General features: G+C 40.7%; 1 protein-coding gene across 10 annotated transcripts in view; it reads left to right on the top strand.

The window, feature by feature from the left end:
• Positions 1–16,438, top strand: part of PPP1R12A (protein phosphatase 1 regulatory subunit 12A) — a 142,320-nt gene that overhangs the window by 98,509 nt on the left and 27,373 nt on the right. For 3 of the 10 annotated variants that reach the window (XM_029078479.2, XM_029078477.2, XM_029078484.2), the window contains exons 10-16: positions 5,654–5,770; positions 6,178–6,393; positions 7,144–7,238; positions 8,032–8,142; positions 10,058–10,225; positions 10,621–10,791; positions 14,585–14,675. In XM_029078479.2, the coding sequence (XP_028934312.1) occupies positions 5,654–5,770; positions 6,178–6,393; positions 7,144–7,238; positions 8,032–8,142; positions 10,058–10,225; positions 10,621–10,791; positions 14,585–14,675 (969 nt within the window). The remainder of the gene's footprint in view (positions 1–5,653; positions 5,771–6,177; positions 6,394–7,143; positions 7,239–8,031; positions 8,143–10,057; positions 10,226–10,620; positions 10,792–14,584; positions 14,676–16,438) is intronic. The other 7 variants (XM_029078480.2, XM_029078483.2, XM_029078478.2 and 4 more) reach the window with 6 other exon arrangements.

Below are 16,438 nucleotides of genomic sequence, written 5' to 3'. Positions count from 1 at the left end.
TGTCTTTCACTATCTCTTTGTGCTTCTGCTTCCTTTCTTACATCTCCTACTCTCCCTTTCTGCCTTAGTTTGACGTTATCATCCCCTTTGTGTCTAGATCTCTCGCTCTCTTTGTTGTAGTCTGTAGTTTACTGCCTGGGTCTGTAATCTGTCATTCTCTGTCTCTGGGATGATGACTTTCTTGTTTACCATTTTTGAGTCCAGCTTGACCTTTCTGTGCCTCTCTCTTCTGAATAGGAGTATATCATTTGCGGAGGGGGGGGGGCGGGGGGGGGGCGGGGGTGCATGGTCTTTTTCACCACCGCTCCCCCCCACCCCCCGACCTATTGACTTATTCCCAGATCCATGTCCTCCTAAAGAGACTACTGCAGCATATCTCAACTGGGAAAAATATCCACTTGCCCTACCCTGGAAAATTCTGAGAGTTATGGTGTGTCTAGTTTCAGTTTTCACAATCCCATAACCTTCGGCTTTCAGTTGAAAAACAGAGCATTGGCATAAGGATCTAAAGACTATTCTGGGTAGTTGATTAAGGTTAGTTGACTAGTTTCCTAAAATTAAATGAAAAATCTTGCAATTTTAAATAACTAGAATTTATTTTTTCTAGTTAAGCACTTTCTACGTGCCAGGCACTGAACTAAGTGCTTGGCTGGATCCAGATTAATCAGGTTGCGCACAGTCTCTGTCCCACCTAGGTTCACAGTCTTAGTCTTCATTTTACACATGAGATAACTGTGGCCCAGAAAATAATAATAATAATGATGGCACTTGTTAGCACTTACTGTGTGCCAAACACTATTCTAAGTGCTGGGGTAGATACAAGATAATCAGGTTGTCCCATGTGGGGCTCACTGTCTTAATCCCCATTTTACAGATGAGGTAACTGAGGCACAGAGAAGTCAAGTGACTTGCCCAAAGTCACACAGCTGATCAGTGGCAGAGCCAGGATTAGAATCCACAACCTCTGCCTCCCAAGCCACTTTCCACTCTCTTTCCTCTGTGTCACATCAACTGCTGGGATTGGAACCCAGGTCCTCTGACTCTCATGCCTGTGTTCTTTCCACTAGGCTTTTCTACAACAGCATGGACTAAATCTTTAAAATTCATGAGATATTGGATTTTTTTGAGGGGAAGTATTTTTAGTACGGATTTTTTTTGTACTGACCAGTGTAATTATTTAAACCTGTATCCATCATTTTCATTTTAATGGTGTCTAGAAAAATCACATCTTTGGTAGATACTTCACTTGACTTTTAAAATGGCTTTTGAAATGTTGAATTTTCATGTTTTAGAAAAGATTTAAAATATATCAAAATTCTGAATCCTTTGGCAAATGAATAAACCCACAATAAAAATTGAAAATGTAAGTAAATGCTCCTCCAAACTAAGATGAAAACAAAGAAAGCTGTTCTGTCAGTCATTTGATACTTATTGAGTGCTTACTGTGTGCACAGCACTGTACTAAGTGTTGTGAGAGTGTGGTATGACAGAATTAGCAAACACATTCCTTGCCCATAACAACCAGACAGTGTAGAAGGGCAGACAGACATTAATATAAATAAGTAATTTATAATATATAATTTAAAGATAGGTACATAAGTGCTCTGGGGTTGGGGATGGGGTGAATATCAAATGTCCAGAGGTCACGGATCCAAATGCGTAGGCAGTGCAGAAGGGAGAAATAATCAGGGAAAAGAGGATTTAAGCAGAGAGGGTCTCTTGGAGATGTGACCTTAATCATATTCACCAAGTGCTTATTCTGTGAAGAGCACTGTACTAAGCGCTTGGGAGAGTAGAGTATATAACAATATAACAGACACTCTCCCTCCCCACAATGAGCTTTGAAGATGGAGAGCGTGGTGGTCTTGCATATATGGAGGAAGAGGGAGTTCCAGACTAGTAGGAGGATGTGGGAAAGGGGCCAGTGGCGAGATAGATGAGATATGTTTCAATTTTAAGAACTGAAATGTACTTTCTCAATTTTCCACATTCATTTTCCGGTGGTGCACGGCCCGCTGAAGTACAAAACCACCAAAGTGGAGTGCTGTAGGATTTTTTACTAAGAAAATATATAGCAGGTATTAGATTTAGAGCAGTCTAGCCATTCCCTCAGTTTTGAATGGTTGTACTGTACTCTCCCAAGCACCTAGTACCGAGCTCTGCACAAAGTAAGTGCTCAATAAATGATTGAATGAAGGAATGACCACTGTACTTAAAATCCAGAAGTAGTGGGAAGCAGCATATGGGAGTGGAAAGAGCACAGGCTCCTCTTGGGGAGGCAGCAGGGGACAGTGGAAGAGCATCAGTTTAGAAGGCTGGAGGACCTAGGGTCTGGTCCACATTCCACCACTGGCCTGCTGTGTGACTGTGGGAAAGTCATTTTATGTATCTGGAGCTCAGCTTCCTCAATCGCAAAATGGCAAGAGTAGTACCTGCCTTACCCCCTACCTCATAAAGTTGATGTGAGGGCCAAAATGAGGTGACTTATGTAAGATCACTTAATAAATACAAGAATAAAAGAGCAATACAGAAAACAAAATAGAAAAATGAAAAACAAGGTCTGGGAGTCAGAGGACCTGGATTCTGATCCTCTACACTGTGAGCTCGAGTGGGGCAGGAATGTTCTGTTTGTTGTTGTATTGACCTCTCCCAAGAATTTAGTACAGTGCTTTGCACACAGTATGCTCTCAGTAAATGTGATTGAATGAATGATCCTGGCTCTGCCACTTGGATGACCTAGGATAAATCACTTAATTTCTCTGGGTGTGCCTCTTCATCTGTAAAAGGCGGATTAAATACCTGTTCTCCCTCCTGTTTAGACTGTAAGCCCCGTGAGGTCCTGGGAAGGTGACTGACCTGATTATATCATATCTACTCCAGTGCTATGTACATTGCTTGTCACATAGGAAGCTCCTAACACATAACACTGTTATTACTTTGTCATGCACTAATTACCGGTGTTGCCCAGGATCCTTGAGTCCCACCTGGCATCACTCCCCATCGCTGCAGAGAAGGCAGTTCCCTCCTAACTAATTCCCCCTCTCCCCACCTCTAGCTCACTGCTTTCAAATTAGTAAATTGCAGGCTGGGATCTCTGCCTTGTTTTGGAGACAGGAAGCACAGATTGAACAGTAATGGGAGGGACAGGAGTCTTATTTCTTCGGTGCTGATTCTGTCCTGCCTTTGGCCAAAGTGAAAGAAATCCGTGGAAATGCTCCCGTGTCCCCTGCTTCCCAATCAGTAAATGCAGCCAAGCTAAGGCTTCTCTCCCCCCCCCCTTCCCCCCCCCTTTTTTTTTGCTGCTGGGTTGAGAGGAGGGAGTGGTTGCTTGCCGAGGAATTTCTGTCTCATTACAGCTTTCCATTCCTAAGCCACTGGAAAAGTCCTTGGGCTAAAGCAACAAATGCTGAAAGGGAGGGAGCTCACAGTAGGGACAGGGCTACTTGCAGGGAGAGGGAAGAGGAAAAGGGAATGGGAACAGGTTCATTTGAACTGGTAGACTGCCGCTTGGGATAGGGGGTGAGGTGCCAGCTGGGACCCTGAAAAATTTGCCTACCCCCTTCTGCAAAATTGGCGGCAGCGTGCGTTCCCAGTTTGTCGAGTGTGCAGATGAAGAGGAGATGTGTTTGGGGGTATGCAGGGATCTTGGATGTCCCAAGGAAAGGAGGAGGGGAAGGAGTTATGGTGACCTTTTTAATAGCCTGTAGGCTTGGTTGGCATGCCAAGAACAGGAAACTAATACATTGCACCTAACTCTGTAGGAGTGATATCTCATAATATGACAGTTCACACAATTCCACATTTTCACACAATTCCACATTTTCACACAATTCCACATTTTCACACAATTCCACATTTTCGAGGAGCGCATCTTAGCAAGAGCCGGAAATATGTCTTGTTCGGCTTTCTTCTCAGAGAGGTGCATGTTGCCACTGGCTGGCTTTGGCACAGACAACAAATCCAGCCTGGAAGCAGTTTCCTTGAACTCACCTTCAGATGGGAAACAGGATTCAGATGCTGCCACAGAAACCCAGGCATTAGGTAGAAGTTTAGCTCTTTTTTTAGCTCACCGACTCCCCACGAATCTGAGGCGGCACCGGAGATAGAGGATGCGTGACTGGGTCTTCCTCCACTCCTCCCACGGTTAGAAATGGAACTCTGCATTTCCTGGTGCTTAGGCGGTCCTAGATTCCAGGAAGGAGGTGGAATAAAAATAGCCCTTCTGCCTTCCAGAGTCTGGAGCTGCAGAGGACTCAGGCCCAGTTCATACCAGGGTCAGAGGCTTAATCTTAAAAATCCTATCTGTCCAATGAGTTTTTCAGACTAAAATAGAAAATGCCTGAATATATAGTGGCATAGGAATATAAAAGTAGAAGAGTAAAAAGGAAGAAGAGGTGTAGAAGGTTAAGGAACAGCTAACCCATTATACTACTTAGGCCGTGGGATTGGTTGGGGAAAGGGGGCGAATATCAAATACCCAAAGGTCACAGATCCTTCTACGTAGTTGTCGCAGAAAGGAGAGCAGGCCAGGGAAAAAGAGCTTAATCGGGGAAGGCCTCTTGGAGGAGGAGTTACCTTACTAGTGTTTTGAAGGTAGAGAGAGTGGTGGTGGTCTGGCATATATGGAGTGGGGGCAAGGGAGTTCCAGGCTACGGGGAGGATGTGGGAAAGAGGAAGGCCGTGAGATGGATGAGATGAGGACCCAGTGAGTGAGTGAGCTGGCACCAGGAGAGCAGAGTCCACTGGTCCATCCCTGCTACCCAATGTAACCGTGTAAATTTGGAGTTTTCTTGGTTTCCCCCCTGTAGTTCTAATCATTATTCTCAATTATTCTTAGCCAATTGAAGTGGTTCAGAATCTACCATAAGAATACCTCCACAGATGGGTACTAATCATAGAAAAACATATTTCACACTTTTAGGAAAAAATTCATTGCAAGAAAACACTCATCAATTAGGTTAGGTAGTATGTCATAAATACATCATTAAGAACCTGTTCTAGCTAAATCCATTATGTCTAAGAGTTTGGGAATTACTAACATTGTGGGATATTTATTTGAGGTTGAATTCTTTGATTATGTGTTAGAAGTTTCAATTACCAGAAGTAGGGAACTGTTCATGTTGGGGTAAACAGCTTCAAGCTTCACGTTTATTGTTTTTAAGGACTAATTCTAAAAATCAGTACACGTTAATCTATTTTGGAAAATCTTTTTTTGTGATAAGTGCATTGTACAGGGAATATATACAGTAAACTGGTCAGATGAAATTTGAACAAGGAATGAGTCTACTCCTATAAATAACTTGACTAAAAACCAAAAAATCTATCCACTTTTGATAATTAAGTATAGTGGATTGTCATAACCATTCCTAACTTTATGCAGTAAACATCCCTAGCACGACTTTGTCTTTATGCCTCCACTGTTTTGGAAACCAAATTCACTTGCATCAAGTTTGCTCGGAGTGTTGGTTTTTTTCCCCAGTTAGAATTGATTGTAAAGATTTTTGAAAAATAGCTACAGCTCCCAAAACTTTTGTAAACATATATAATCAAATGGTTAATTTTTTAGCTTTGGAATTTTTTTTCTTAACTTCCCTCTTCTGTTTTCATTGTGTCAATGTTCCCTCTCTACATGTCTTGTCTTAATTGGCTTTAGTATGATTTCATTGCTTCTATCATGACTTTGACGGAAGCGGTAGATCCTGCATCCTGGAGGCAGGGCTTGCGCAAAACTGGCATTGCACTTGTGCCCAGTAAGGGTGAAAAATCTCTGGTGAGGCATTTGTGTGCATAAGTCTTGGTTTTAAGGTGAAACGTAACCAGTTTAATCAAGATGTTGGGGCCACAGTTGCATGGTGTTAAAATTCCTACATCTCGGAAATAACTTTGACTGTGTGGCCATTTTATGTGGTTTAAATTTAGCTTTCATTTGCATCTTTATTTCACTGTGTGCAATATAAGGTTTGGAGTGTGTTTCCTGATTTTTAACTTCTTGAAGAATATTTTGATGTCTTCCCAGTTGTAGATGGTATTGAAGTCATTAACCTCCGTGGACAGTATTTATTTTTCTCTCAAGAGTATGTTCACTAAAACTTTAATGCTACTACATACTGAGTGTATCACATCCTGATTTCAGGGGGGCAGGCTCTTACCTGTGTTTCACTTTTTTTTTTTAAACAGTTTCCAACCTCCACAACCAAGGTTTCCCCCAAAGAGGAGGAGAGAAAAGATGAGTCCCCTGCTTCTTGGAGGTTAGGCCTTAGAAAGACTGGCAGTTACGGAGCACTTGCTGAAATTACAGCCGCAAAAGAAGCTCAGAAAGACAAGGACTCTGCAGGTGTTATGCGGTCAGCTTCAAGTCCCAGACTTTCTTCTTCCCTAGATAACAAAGAAAAGGTAATTTTGATATGCCCCTGGTATCCGAGGCCCGGAATGAGGGAGAAGTTTATCCTTATAGTATTTGTCTGTGTTCCCTGCAGAGAACTGAACTAGATCTTTCACAAACGAGATGTTTAATAATGTTGGTATTTGTTAAGCGCTTACTATGTGCAGAGCACTGTTCTAAGCGCTGGGTTTGACACAGGGGAATCAGGTTGTCCCACGTGGGGCTCACAGTCTTAATCCCCATTTTACAGATGAGGGAACTGAGGCACAGAGAAGTTAAGTGACTTGCCCACAGTCACACAGCTGACAAGTGGCAGAGCCGGGAGTCGAACCCATGACCCCTGACTCCGAAGCCCAGGCTCTTTCCACTGAGCCACAGAGGTTTGGGGATGGAAAAGAACTCTGATTCTTTGAATCACCCAACTGTTATTTTCTTGCATAAAATATTCCAACCCCCTAACTTGAAAAGGAAAGGACTCAGTTAATACAAACAAGACATTTCTGAACAAGGATCAGGCACTTAGCTGATAATTGAAAAGAGGGGTTGAAAGCTAAAGCAAGAGGTTCCTCTGAACAGTACAGTATTTGCAGCTTTAATTGCCTTTAATTTTACAGTTGAGCTGGACTAGAGCCACCTGGAAAGTGATATAAAGCGAACAGAGGGCAGTGCATTTGTGGATTGTTGAATGAACTTGTATTCTACTTTTAGCAGTTTTGTGGTTACCAACAAAGCATCTCTGAATTTTTTTTCCTGTCTTGCAGGAGAAAGATAGTAAAGGAACTAGACTTGCATATGTTGCACCTACAATACCAAGACGCTTAGCCAGTACATCTGACATTGAAGAGAAGGAAAACAGGTGCCCTTCAATGCGAAATCGAGTTTGCTTGGAATTTGCACTTAGTTGGAATTACACATTGTTATTAATAATTATGGAACACTGAAAGGGCAGAATTTAACCATACATTTACTTCTCCCTAAATATTAATGATTAAATTTTTGATCAAATTGAAGATTTTTAAAATTTCTGTGTGAATGCTGTTCTAATAATGAATTATTAATGATTCCTAAAGGCCTGTTGTGTGTAATACACTTCATTTTTGCCAAAGGCATTTACCGAGTAGCATTTGAGACCTGTGTAAAATGTAGCATGCCAGAGCATCAAACAAAATGCTTAAATATATTTCTTACGATCATCATTTTCATTTACGGTTTAGGGAATTGTAAAAGCGCTAATCAGATGGGCTTGCACTTTCACCTTTAGCTTCCACTTCTATGAAAAAAAGAGAGCTGTAGTTTGGCTTTAATTGAGTTTCTCTGTTGAGCAGATTCTCCCATAGCTCTTAATATTTGCCTTCTAACTTTCCTGTCCTTGCCAAATTTCACCATTGCACTATTAGCTGGGCTCTAATCAAACGCCAAAATGTAAATTGCGAAATGAACATCAGTCCTTTTTGTAAGGCTCGCTTTTATATTGTGGAGATTATTTTTCTACTGCTGTAAAGTTGCAGGAGGGGGAACAGTCTAGGCATAGACAACTTTGACATCAGTGGCACCAGAAGCAGTTTCTGTTGGTATTTAACCACCCTCCACCAACCAGATAGATTTATTTTCTCTTCTCCACAATGCAAACTAATGTGATGGTTTTACAGAGACTCCTCTTCTGCTTTACGAACAAGTAGCTCCTACACAAGAAGAAAATGGGAAGACGACAGCAAGAAAAATAGCTCAATTAATGAAGGATTAGGATCATATTATAAAAGGTAATGATTTCCTATCTCTTAAATATCTCACATGTAGACTTAATATGTATAGTATCTAAAAACTTTTGAATATGGTAACTTTTAAGCTACAGATATTTTTACTGGGGTCTAATTAGACACCACAAGGAATTAGTCCTTTTGTGCATTCTCAGTGACATGGGTTTAAATGTCACTTTTGTGACCAGTTTAAAGGGAAATTCTTGAATATTCATTCAAACAAATCTTCAGCTTCAAATTTATTACATATTCACAAATGTTCCTTTCTATTTTTTCCTAACTATATCTGTTACATTCTTGTCTAAACTATGTGGGGATGAACATTGGAATGTACTGTGTAATTAAAGTAGCACAATAATAATCATCTAGCTACTCAGGAACAGATATTCTTAAATTCTTGACCACACAGATTGAAAGACTCTCTAAATAGCTAAAAAAAAAAAAAAGCTAAGTAAGCCATGGTATTGACTTGGACTTAATAGAATACTGTTAAGATATTCAATGTCCTAGACCATGCCTCACTAGGGGTAGAGAGATAAACCTTCAGAAATATTTGGGTTAAAAAAACGACGACGACATCCCCTTAGATCCCAGCAGTTCTAAATTGTTTTCCTTGGTATAGTCATTTCAGTGTATGTAACATATTTGTAAATTTGTATTGAGTTTTGCACAGCTCAAGGCCAGGTTTTCGGAAAGGATAAAAAGAAAAAACAAATCCACATGTTTCAACTGGGCAGCCAAATCTAGCTTCTCTTTTCTCAAGGCCGCCAGACATTTTTTCATAATATGCGCAGTCTACTGTGAAGCTATTGGTTTCAGTATTAAAGGCTGGGATTTGGGGTTGTTGGAATTCTCTAAAAGACTTTTCAGTTGGCCCAGGAGACCGCCCTATCGATAGCTACAGCTTGCCGTTATTCATTCATTCAACCAATCGTATTTATTGAATGCTTACTGTGTGCAAAGCACTGTACTAAGCACATGGGTGAGTAGTGAAACAACAGACACATTCATTAGCCTCCGCAGGATGACAGAGTGGGGAAAGCAGCTAGGTGCTCGAAAAACTTCGGGTCCTTTTTGGTTAAGCTGGCAAATGGGTTGATATCAGGTTCCCAGGATGGGAGCAAGGGTTTAACTAGTCATTCGTGTCTCCACAATGTTGCCGCTGTCTACACGGTGCACTAGCCAATAGGTTTCAGTTTGCTCTGTGCTGATTTGGGTCACTAGGAATTTTCTGCTGGAAAAATCCATTAAAAAAAAAAAACGCCTTGATCCATGCAGATCCGTTAGTAGGTTACACGTCAGGAAGAACAAGAACAGGCCACTGATGGTTGCCCACCCTGCCGTCATCCTAATGATTAAGGATGTCGTACCTAACATCCTTAGTCTCGAGGGGACTTCCTCTGGTCTGAAGCTAGGGTGGTTCCAGCCCTGTCAAGTGTGGATGGACTGAAAGTCAAGCTAGGACCGTGGAAACCTCTTCCTGCCCCTGAATTGTTGATTGTAACCCCAGTGATTCGCCCCCACCAACCAACTTGGCTCCCTTGGGCCTTACTGAACTTAGACTTTCCGGGGCAGCTGCTGACCCAAGCCTCTCTTCACACCCACCTGGTGGGTCACCTCCAAAAATTAGCTTGGTCGGTGTGAAGTCCTCTAGACCGGCAAGTGCATTTATTCATCCGGTCGTATTTGAGCGCTTACTGTGTGCAGAGCACTGTACTAAGCACTTGGGAAAGTACAGTAATAAAGAGGCAAGTAGTAGATGGAACTCTTGGTGCTGGAGTTGGTGGTCTGTTTAGGAACACAATCTTCCGTAGCGACCCTGCTGATTCTTTACCACGTGAATTTGTGCAGTGTGTAGGCATAAACCCGAGTATTCCCCGACAGACACCCCCTATATAGACATGACTCTCTTCTTCAGTTGCTCCTTTGGTAGAAGACAAGATGATTTGATTAGTTCTAGTGTTCCAAGCACCACATCAACACCAACAGTTACCTCTGCTGCCGGGCTTCAGAAAAGCCTGCTTTCCAGCACAAGCACTACCACAAAGATTACAACGGGTTCTTCTACAGCTGGCACACAAAGCAGGTAAGTGCCTGGATGCATTTTGTGTTCCAGTCTACTGTGTGCTTATGTATGTGCATGCATTTTTGTTTAGTAGGTCATGGGGCTCTGGATTTTTTCATTTACCTCATTGAAACTTATTAGACCTCTTCACCAATGAAATCCGATGACCAAAATTGTCGACTACTCTGCATGTCTCCAATCCTGACTTGTTCTTCAACAATTAGAACTTTAAAAATGTGAATTTAACCTTGTCGGTTAGCTCCAGCTGAGCTCGCCGGTTCGTAGCTGAGAGATTTCTCATTTTGCTTTTTAAAAAAATCCATCCCTGGAGTCACATGTGATCGCTGTTTAGAGAGTGCTTTCATTGTTTAGCTGTTTCCTTTTCTCTTTTTGTGTTGCTGCTTGTGATACTATAGTACCTCAAATCGTTTGTGGGCTGAGGATAGTTCTGACAAAGAAAAGGACAGTGTTCCTACGGCAGCGACCCTTCCTGTTGCGCCAACTGTTGTAAATGCCGCGGCTTCTACCACATCCATGACTACTGCTGGCACTGTGTCCGCAACATCAGAGGTCAGGGAGAGACGCAGGTGTGTAAAAGGTCCGGAGAGCAATGCTGGCATACCTTGCCGGACCGTAAAGTTTTTTTTTTGTTGTTGTTGTTTTTTCGATCATGTCTAAGAGCAATCAAATCTACCTCAGCATCGTAACTGGACAAGTACATCCACGTAACACGGTACTGTTTGTCGGTACAAGTCGCTACGGGGGAAAATCTTCGTTGACATATAGGGTTGCGAGCCACCCGCCACATTTCAGGAGGTCCATTCCAACTCCAATATTCGGAAAGTTGTCCCGGTTAAAGGCTGCAGACTTTTCAAAACAAAACGGAACGATCCATAGCAGTACATTTTCTGAAACCCAAAAGCATTATATTCGCCATTAGGCTCCCTCGTTAAGGCATCTGGGACTTTTCATGAAGACGAATCAGGGTAATCACTCATCCTTTTGACTGGATTTGATTGCAAAATAGGGAGTCGGTCGATCCATAAGGCCCTGTTTTTGACTTTTTCTTGATTTGAAAAAATTTGTTTTATTTCGAATGGATGGTGTATTCAAATATCCATCCGGTCTTCTATAATGTAATTGTTGGTTTGGTGATTATTTGAAATTTGAGATTTTTTTCCTTCAAAAAGATAAATTTAAAGAAATAGAAATTTTTTGGAGAGGTAGGGACTATGAAATGATTTCTTCTCATTATGTACTTTGTAGTCTGTACTACGAAAATATTAGTATTGGTTCTGACAATAACTTGGTCAAAAATAAAAAGAATAAGTCAATGCTATGAGAATTAGACCTTCACAAATCTAATTGGAACATAATTAGCATGATTAACATGACCCAAACTGAAGGTTTGGTGCTTGTTGCTCAGAGATTCCAAGTATCTAAAATAATATCTTTCCCTGCATCCAGCGTGTACATTAATCTGCCATTTAAAGAAAACCCAAATCTTCATTTCTGGTCACAGTCACTTGAATGATTTCATTCAAAAACTTGGTTTCCGCTTGTTTTAGAGAAAGAAATGACCACCAAGCGCTTAGTTCAGTACTCTGTACACAGTAAGCGCTCAGTAAATACCGTCAATTGATCAGGAGCAAAATTGAATTTAAAACAGTTATTATTTAGAGTATAGCAGGACAAAACAGATCCTAGTAAGTGATTAGTGGGTTGCCATTTAGAAGTTTTCTGTCTCCACAATAGGTACCTCGTTTGTCTTATATTGTTTAATGATGTCTGCAATATTCCTAGTGTTCGTTCTGTTTCGTGTGACTTAGTTTGCAGTTTTGAGTAAATTGTTCTGTGGTAGCTTTTTCCCTTGTCGCTAACTAAATTAGACTATCCTGATGTCGTACAAAAGCTTTTTTTTTTTTTTGAAAATGAATCCAAAATACAATACTGATGCCATATGAAAACCTTTTTTGAGAATTAATCCATAATACAAACACATTAAAGGTGTAAATTCTAAGTTTTTCAAAAACAGCAATCTTACAAAAAAAAAAAGCCCCCACAGACTCACTATCAGTCACACTCACGTGCCTGGGTGTATTATTAAATCACATTATGCACCGTCTACATTGTTGTTTTGATTCCTTTTTTATATTAGACCAGAGTAGATTTGCAGAAGTTTGTGAGTTATGAAGGATATTATAGATGCCTTCGCTTTCCACGTGCTCCTGGGTTTCCAGGGCCGTTTCATTCCTGTAGAAGAGAAGAAGGATGCTACAATACCACTCATGCTCCACATAGCTCCTCCTTTGCCACTTCTCATGTTCCGTTATCTTTTCCGCACATACTTTCCAATCCCAACATCCAATAGAAAGAGAGCTCAGTTTCCAATCATCAAAGATAGTGAGTGGTGAAGGGTTTGTTTTTTTTTTTTTGCGGGGGCAGGTGGGTTGATTGGTTTATATCCTAATTTGTATTGCTCTAGACAGAATGCATCAGTTAGGATTGATTTGATCAGTTTTTTCATTGACATTGATATCAGTAATGACCTTGCCTGAATTATTTGTATTTAGAAGATTGATCTTTTTGGCGAGAAGGGTCAATTTCATTTTCTAAATAAAATCCACCCACACCTTTGAAGGGTCTTTGTAGTCCAGCATTGGCATAGATAAGTAAGGCTTGCTGGTAACTTTTTTCATGGCCTCCAGATTCTGTAAAAACAAGATGGCAGATTTTCTCAGCTTTACTAGGCTGTATCCCCAGTGGTCAGAAGAGTTTAATTGACATACAATCAGCGACTAGTTGCTTCTGGACTGGTGCACAGGTCCCTTCTCCCTCTGGCTTTCTGGTTGGTAACCCAGCTTTTTCCCACAACAGCCACAGAAGACTGTGCAGAAATAGTTTTAGAGTCTTTTTCATGGTCCTCTGCCCTACCCCGTAATATTAGGGATGCATCAACCATCTGGGATTTAAAAAATCCATGCCATTTCTTCTGTAGCACATGTTGTCATTCAGTGATATGGATCTACTCCAATTATAGAACACCCTGGAAGAATTGAGAACATAGCTGGATGTGAAAACTATAGACCGAGCCTCCCCTAAGAACTCCATTTCACACGGTGACAGAATTCATATGGAAACGGTTGTTGGCCTTGTTCCCATAGCAAAGGGAACCTCTCGTGCATATTTAAAATGCACTTATTTCTCAAAATAGGTTTCTAATCAATGATTTATTTCCTCGTGAGCTGCTAGTAATCACTGATAGGTTTCAGAGAAGCAAGCAAAGTACAGGGACAGTATGATTTATTTAAGTCACTGTTTCCTCTGATTAATTAGAATAATCAAAAGTCAGTTAATTAAAAAGAAGGGAGATTGAATCAGAATCTAGTTTCACATAGCTGCTCAGAAACACAGAATTTATGCTACATTATTAAAAGTAGAGTCCATTTTAAACGTTTTAGCCAAATGTCAAGAAATTTTTTTTCTTTCTCCACTCCCATCCACCTCACAGATATTCCCAGTAAAACTGTCGGTGTTCATTTTTTCCATCTCTTTGTGGCTATTACAAAGGATGCCAAGGATAACCATACTATTTTCCTCAGTTTTTTTAAAAAGCCCTATCTGATTATGGGTTTTCCTTTTTTTCCTTTTCTAAGAATACAAACTTCCTTATTGAAAAATCCTTTGGCTAGAAGAATACATCTTTTAAAAATATATCTGCAATCCATAGCAACTCCAAACGAGACTTTGAAACTTCTGTCCGTCTTTGTAGTGTAACTCTTAGTATATAGTGATTTGCATGGCAGCCTTGAAAGGGTTTAATGAAAATTATTTTTGAAGTATAAGTATTTCACCTGAAAATGGCATCACAGTCGATTCTTAAATCTCCAGTAATAGGTAGCTTTCAGGTAAATTTAGTATAAAGTAAACTAAAATAACCCTCCCCATAAATATTGCACGTGGCACCACAAATTCTGAAGTAAAATTTTGGTTTAAGAACCTGTGTTTTGGCAAGGTTTTTGAGGTGTTTCCCTAACTTGACCCTGGTGTAAAATAAACCAAACCAAACCAAAAAAAAAAAAGCCATGGAGGCTATTTCAAGCACAAAAAGAAGATGCCGTACATTTTTCCTTTATTTTCACCAAGTACAACTTAGAATTTTTGTTGTTTCTGCTTTCAAAAATATCATTATGGATCAATTCTTTAATGTTAAAATTCACAGTGTGTACTGCTAATTTTTGAAGATTTTTCTATCACAGTCTTCATAGCAGGAACTTGCTTAATGTCTGACATAGTCATTCAGTGTTCCAAATGTTATTTTCTCTGACTATTTTCATGAACAATGTGACCCTGATTAGCAAATGCTATTTAATGCTGTAGATCATACCTCACTCCTGTTCGAGATGAAGAATCAGAATCCCAAAGAAAAGCAAGATCTAGACAAGCAAGACAGTCCAGAAGATCCACACAGGTATAAAAATACCAGCTTTTATGTATTGATTTCAAAACAGATATTGAACTTAAAGCATGTTTCCAGGCTGCAGCAATATTTTTGATGTTTTCACCATGTTACAGACTTGTAACATGACTATTACAAAATCTCTAGTGTCCAAAATGTCCTAGATTGAACTTGTGAATCTATTTCAGATAAGAGATACCTTTAATTTGGGTGGGAGGTTGGTTTATACCAATTAAAGTTCAGAAATACAGATAGATATGCAGTAGTTAGCTGTGTCTAAGTGAAAAGGGATGTGTTGTTTCTCATTCCTTTGTCCTAACAACCTTCCTCTTTTACTACTAAGAGAATTCTCCAGGATTGAGCAGTGTTATTATCATTGTATTTTTTTAAGCACTTACTATGTGTCAAGCAGTGGTGTAGATATAAGTTAATCAGTTTGGGCACAGTCCCTGTCCCACATGGGGCTCACAGTCTAATTAGGAAGTAGAACAAGTAATAATAATGTTGGTATTTGTTAAGCGCTTACTAGGTGCCGAGCACTGTTCTAAGCGCTGGGGGAGATACAGGCTAATCAGGTTGTCCCACTTAGGGCTCACACACTTTTAATCCCTATTTTACAGATGAGGGAACTGAGGCACAGAGAAGTTAAGTGACTTGCCCACAGTCACACAGCTGACAAGTGGCAGAGCCGGGAGTCGAACTCATGACCTCTGACTCCGAAGCCCAGGCTCTTTCCACTGAGCCACACTGCTTCTCCTATTAAATCCCCGTTTTAAAATTGAGGAAACTGGGGCACAGTGAAGTCACACAGCAAGCAATTGACAAATCTGGGATTAAAACCTAGGTCCTCTGGCTCTCAAGCCAGTGCTGTTTCCATTGGGCCATGATGCCTAGGGAGGAAACAGTAGGGAAATACATATAATTGGAGTTTCCATGCACTAATCAGAACTAGCAACCTCCTCCTCATTCCTCTTGCAAAGGGAAAGACTCCCAAGGAGTGGTGAGGAATGAGAGGAGAAGAAACACAATATAGTATGGGAAAGTGAGAAAAGTCAAGAAAAACAGAGGGGAAAATCACTCACTCTTCCATTTATTTACATTAATGTCTGTCTTCCCCTCTAGACTGTAAGGTCGTCGTGGGCAAAAAAACATGTCTACCATCTCTAATGTATGGTGCTCTCCTAAGTGTTAGTACGGTGCTCTGCGCACAGTAAGCACTCAGTAAAAACCAATGATTGAGTGGTTGATGTTTCTCTTGTAACTTGTTCCTTTCATTTCTCTTTCCCCGCCTCCCTGGGTTTCACACGAGTCCAAAGCGCACCCTTCACCCTCCACCAATCCCTGCACAGTATAGGGACAACTGTCCCTCCCCCTCCTACCCCAGCATGCATTCAGGGCCAAACTGCGTCATTTGCTTAGGCCTGTCCAGGCATATGATTGTAAAACTTTCCCATCTTGGCCCAGCTTCAGCAATAAACCTGCCATAGCAAATCTAATGCAACTGGTTCCTTTGGGCTGATTATAGCCAGAACCTGTTGGAGTTGAGTGAATGCGAAGGCAAGTCTCTTCATCTTTGATGTTGATGTATTTTTTTTTAAAGTATACCGATATCTCTTTGTGTTAAAAATAAATGCTAGCTCTTAGGAAATAAAATATTAATAATAGTTTAAGCACTTATGTGTCAAGTGCTGTTCTAAGTGCTGGGATGGGTACAGAATAATCAAGTCGTAAGGGGAGTCCACAGTCGAAGTAGGAAGGACATCAGGTATCAGATC

Source organism: Ornithorhynchus anatinus, chromosome 14 (assembly GCF_004115215.2).
Source record: "Ornithorhynchus anatinus isolate Pmale09 chromosome 14, mOrnAna1.pri.v4, whole genome shotgun sequence".
NCBI classification, from domain to species: domain Eukaryota; kingdom Metazoa; phylum Chordata; class Mammalia; order Monotremata; family Ornithorhynchidae; genus Ornithorhynchus; species Ornithorhynchus anatinus.
The sequence above is the reverse complement of the archived record's forward strand: the minus strand, read 5'-3'. Positions and strand labels throughout refer to the sequence as shown.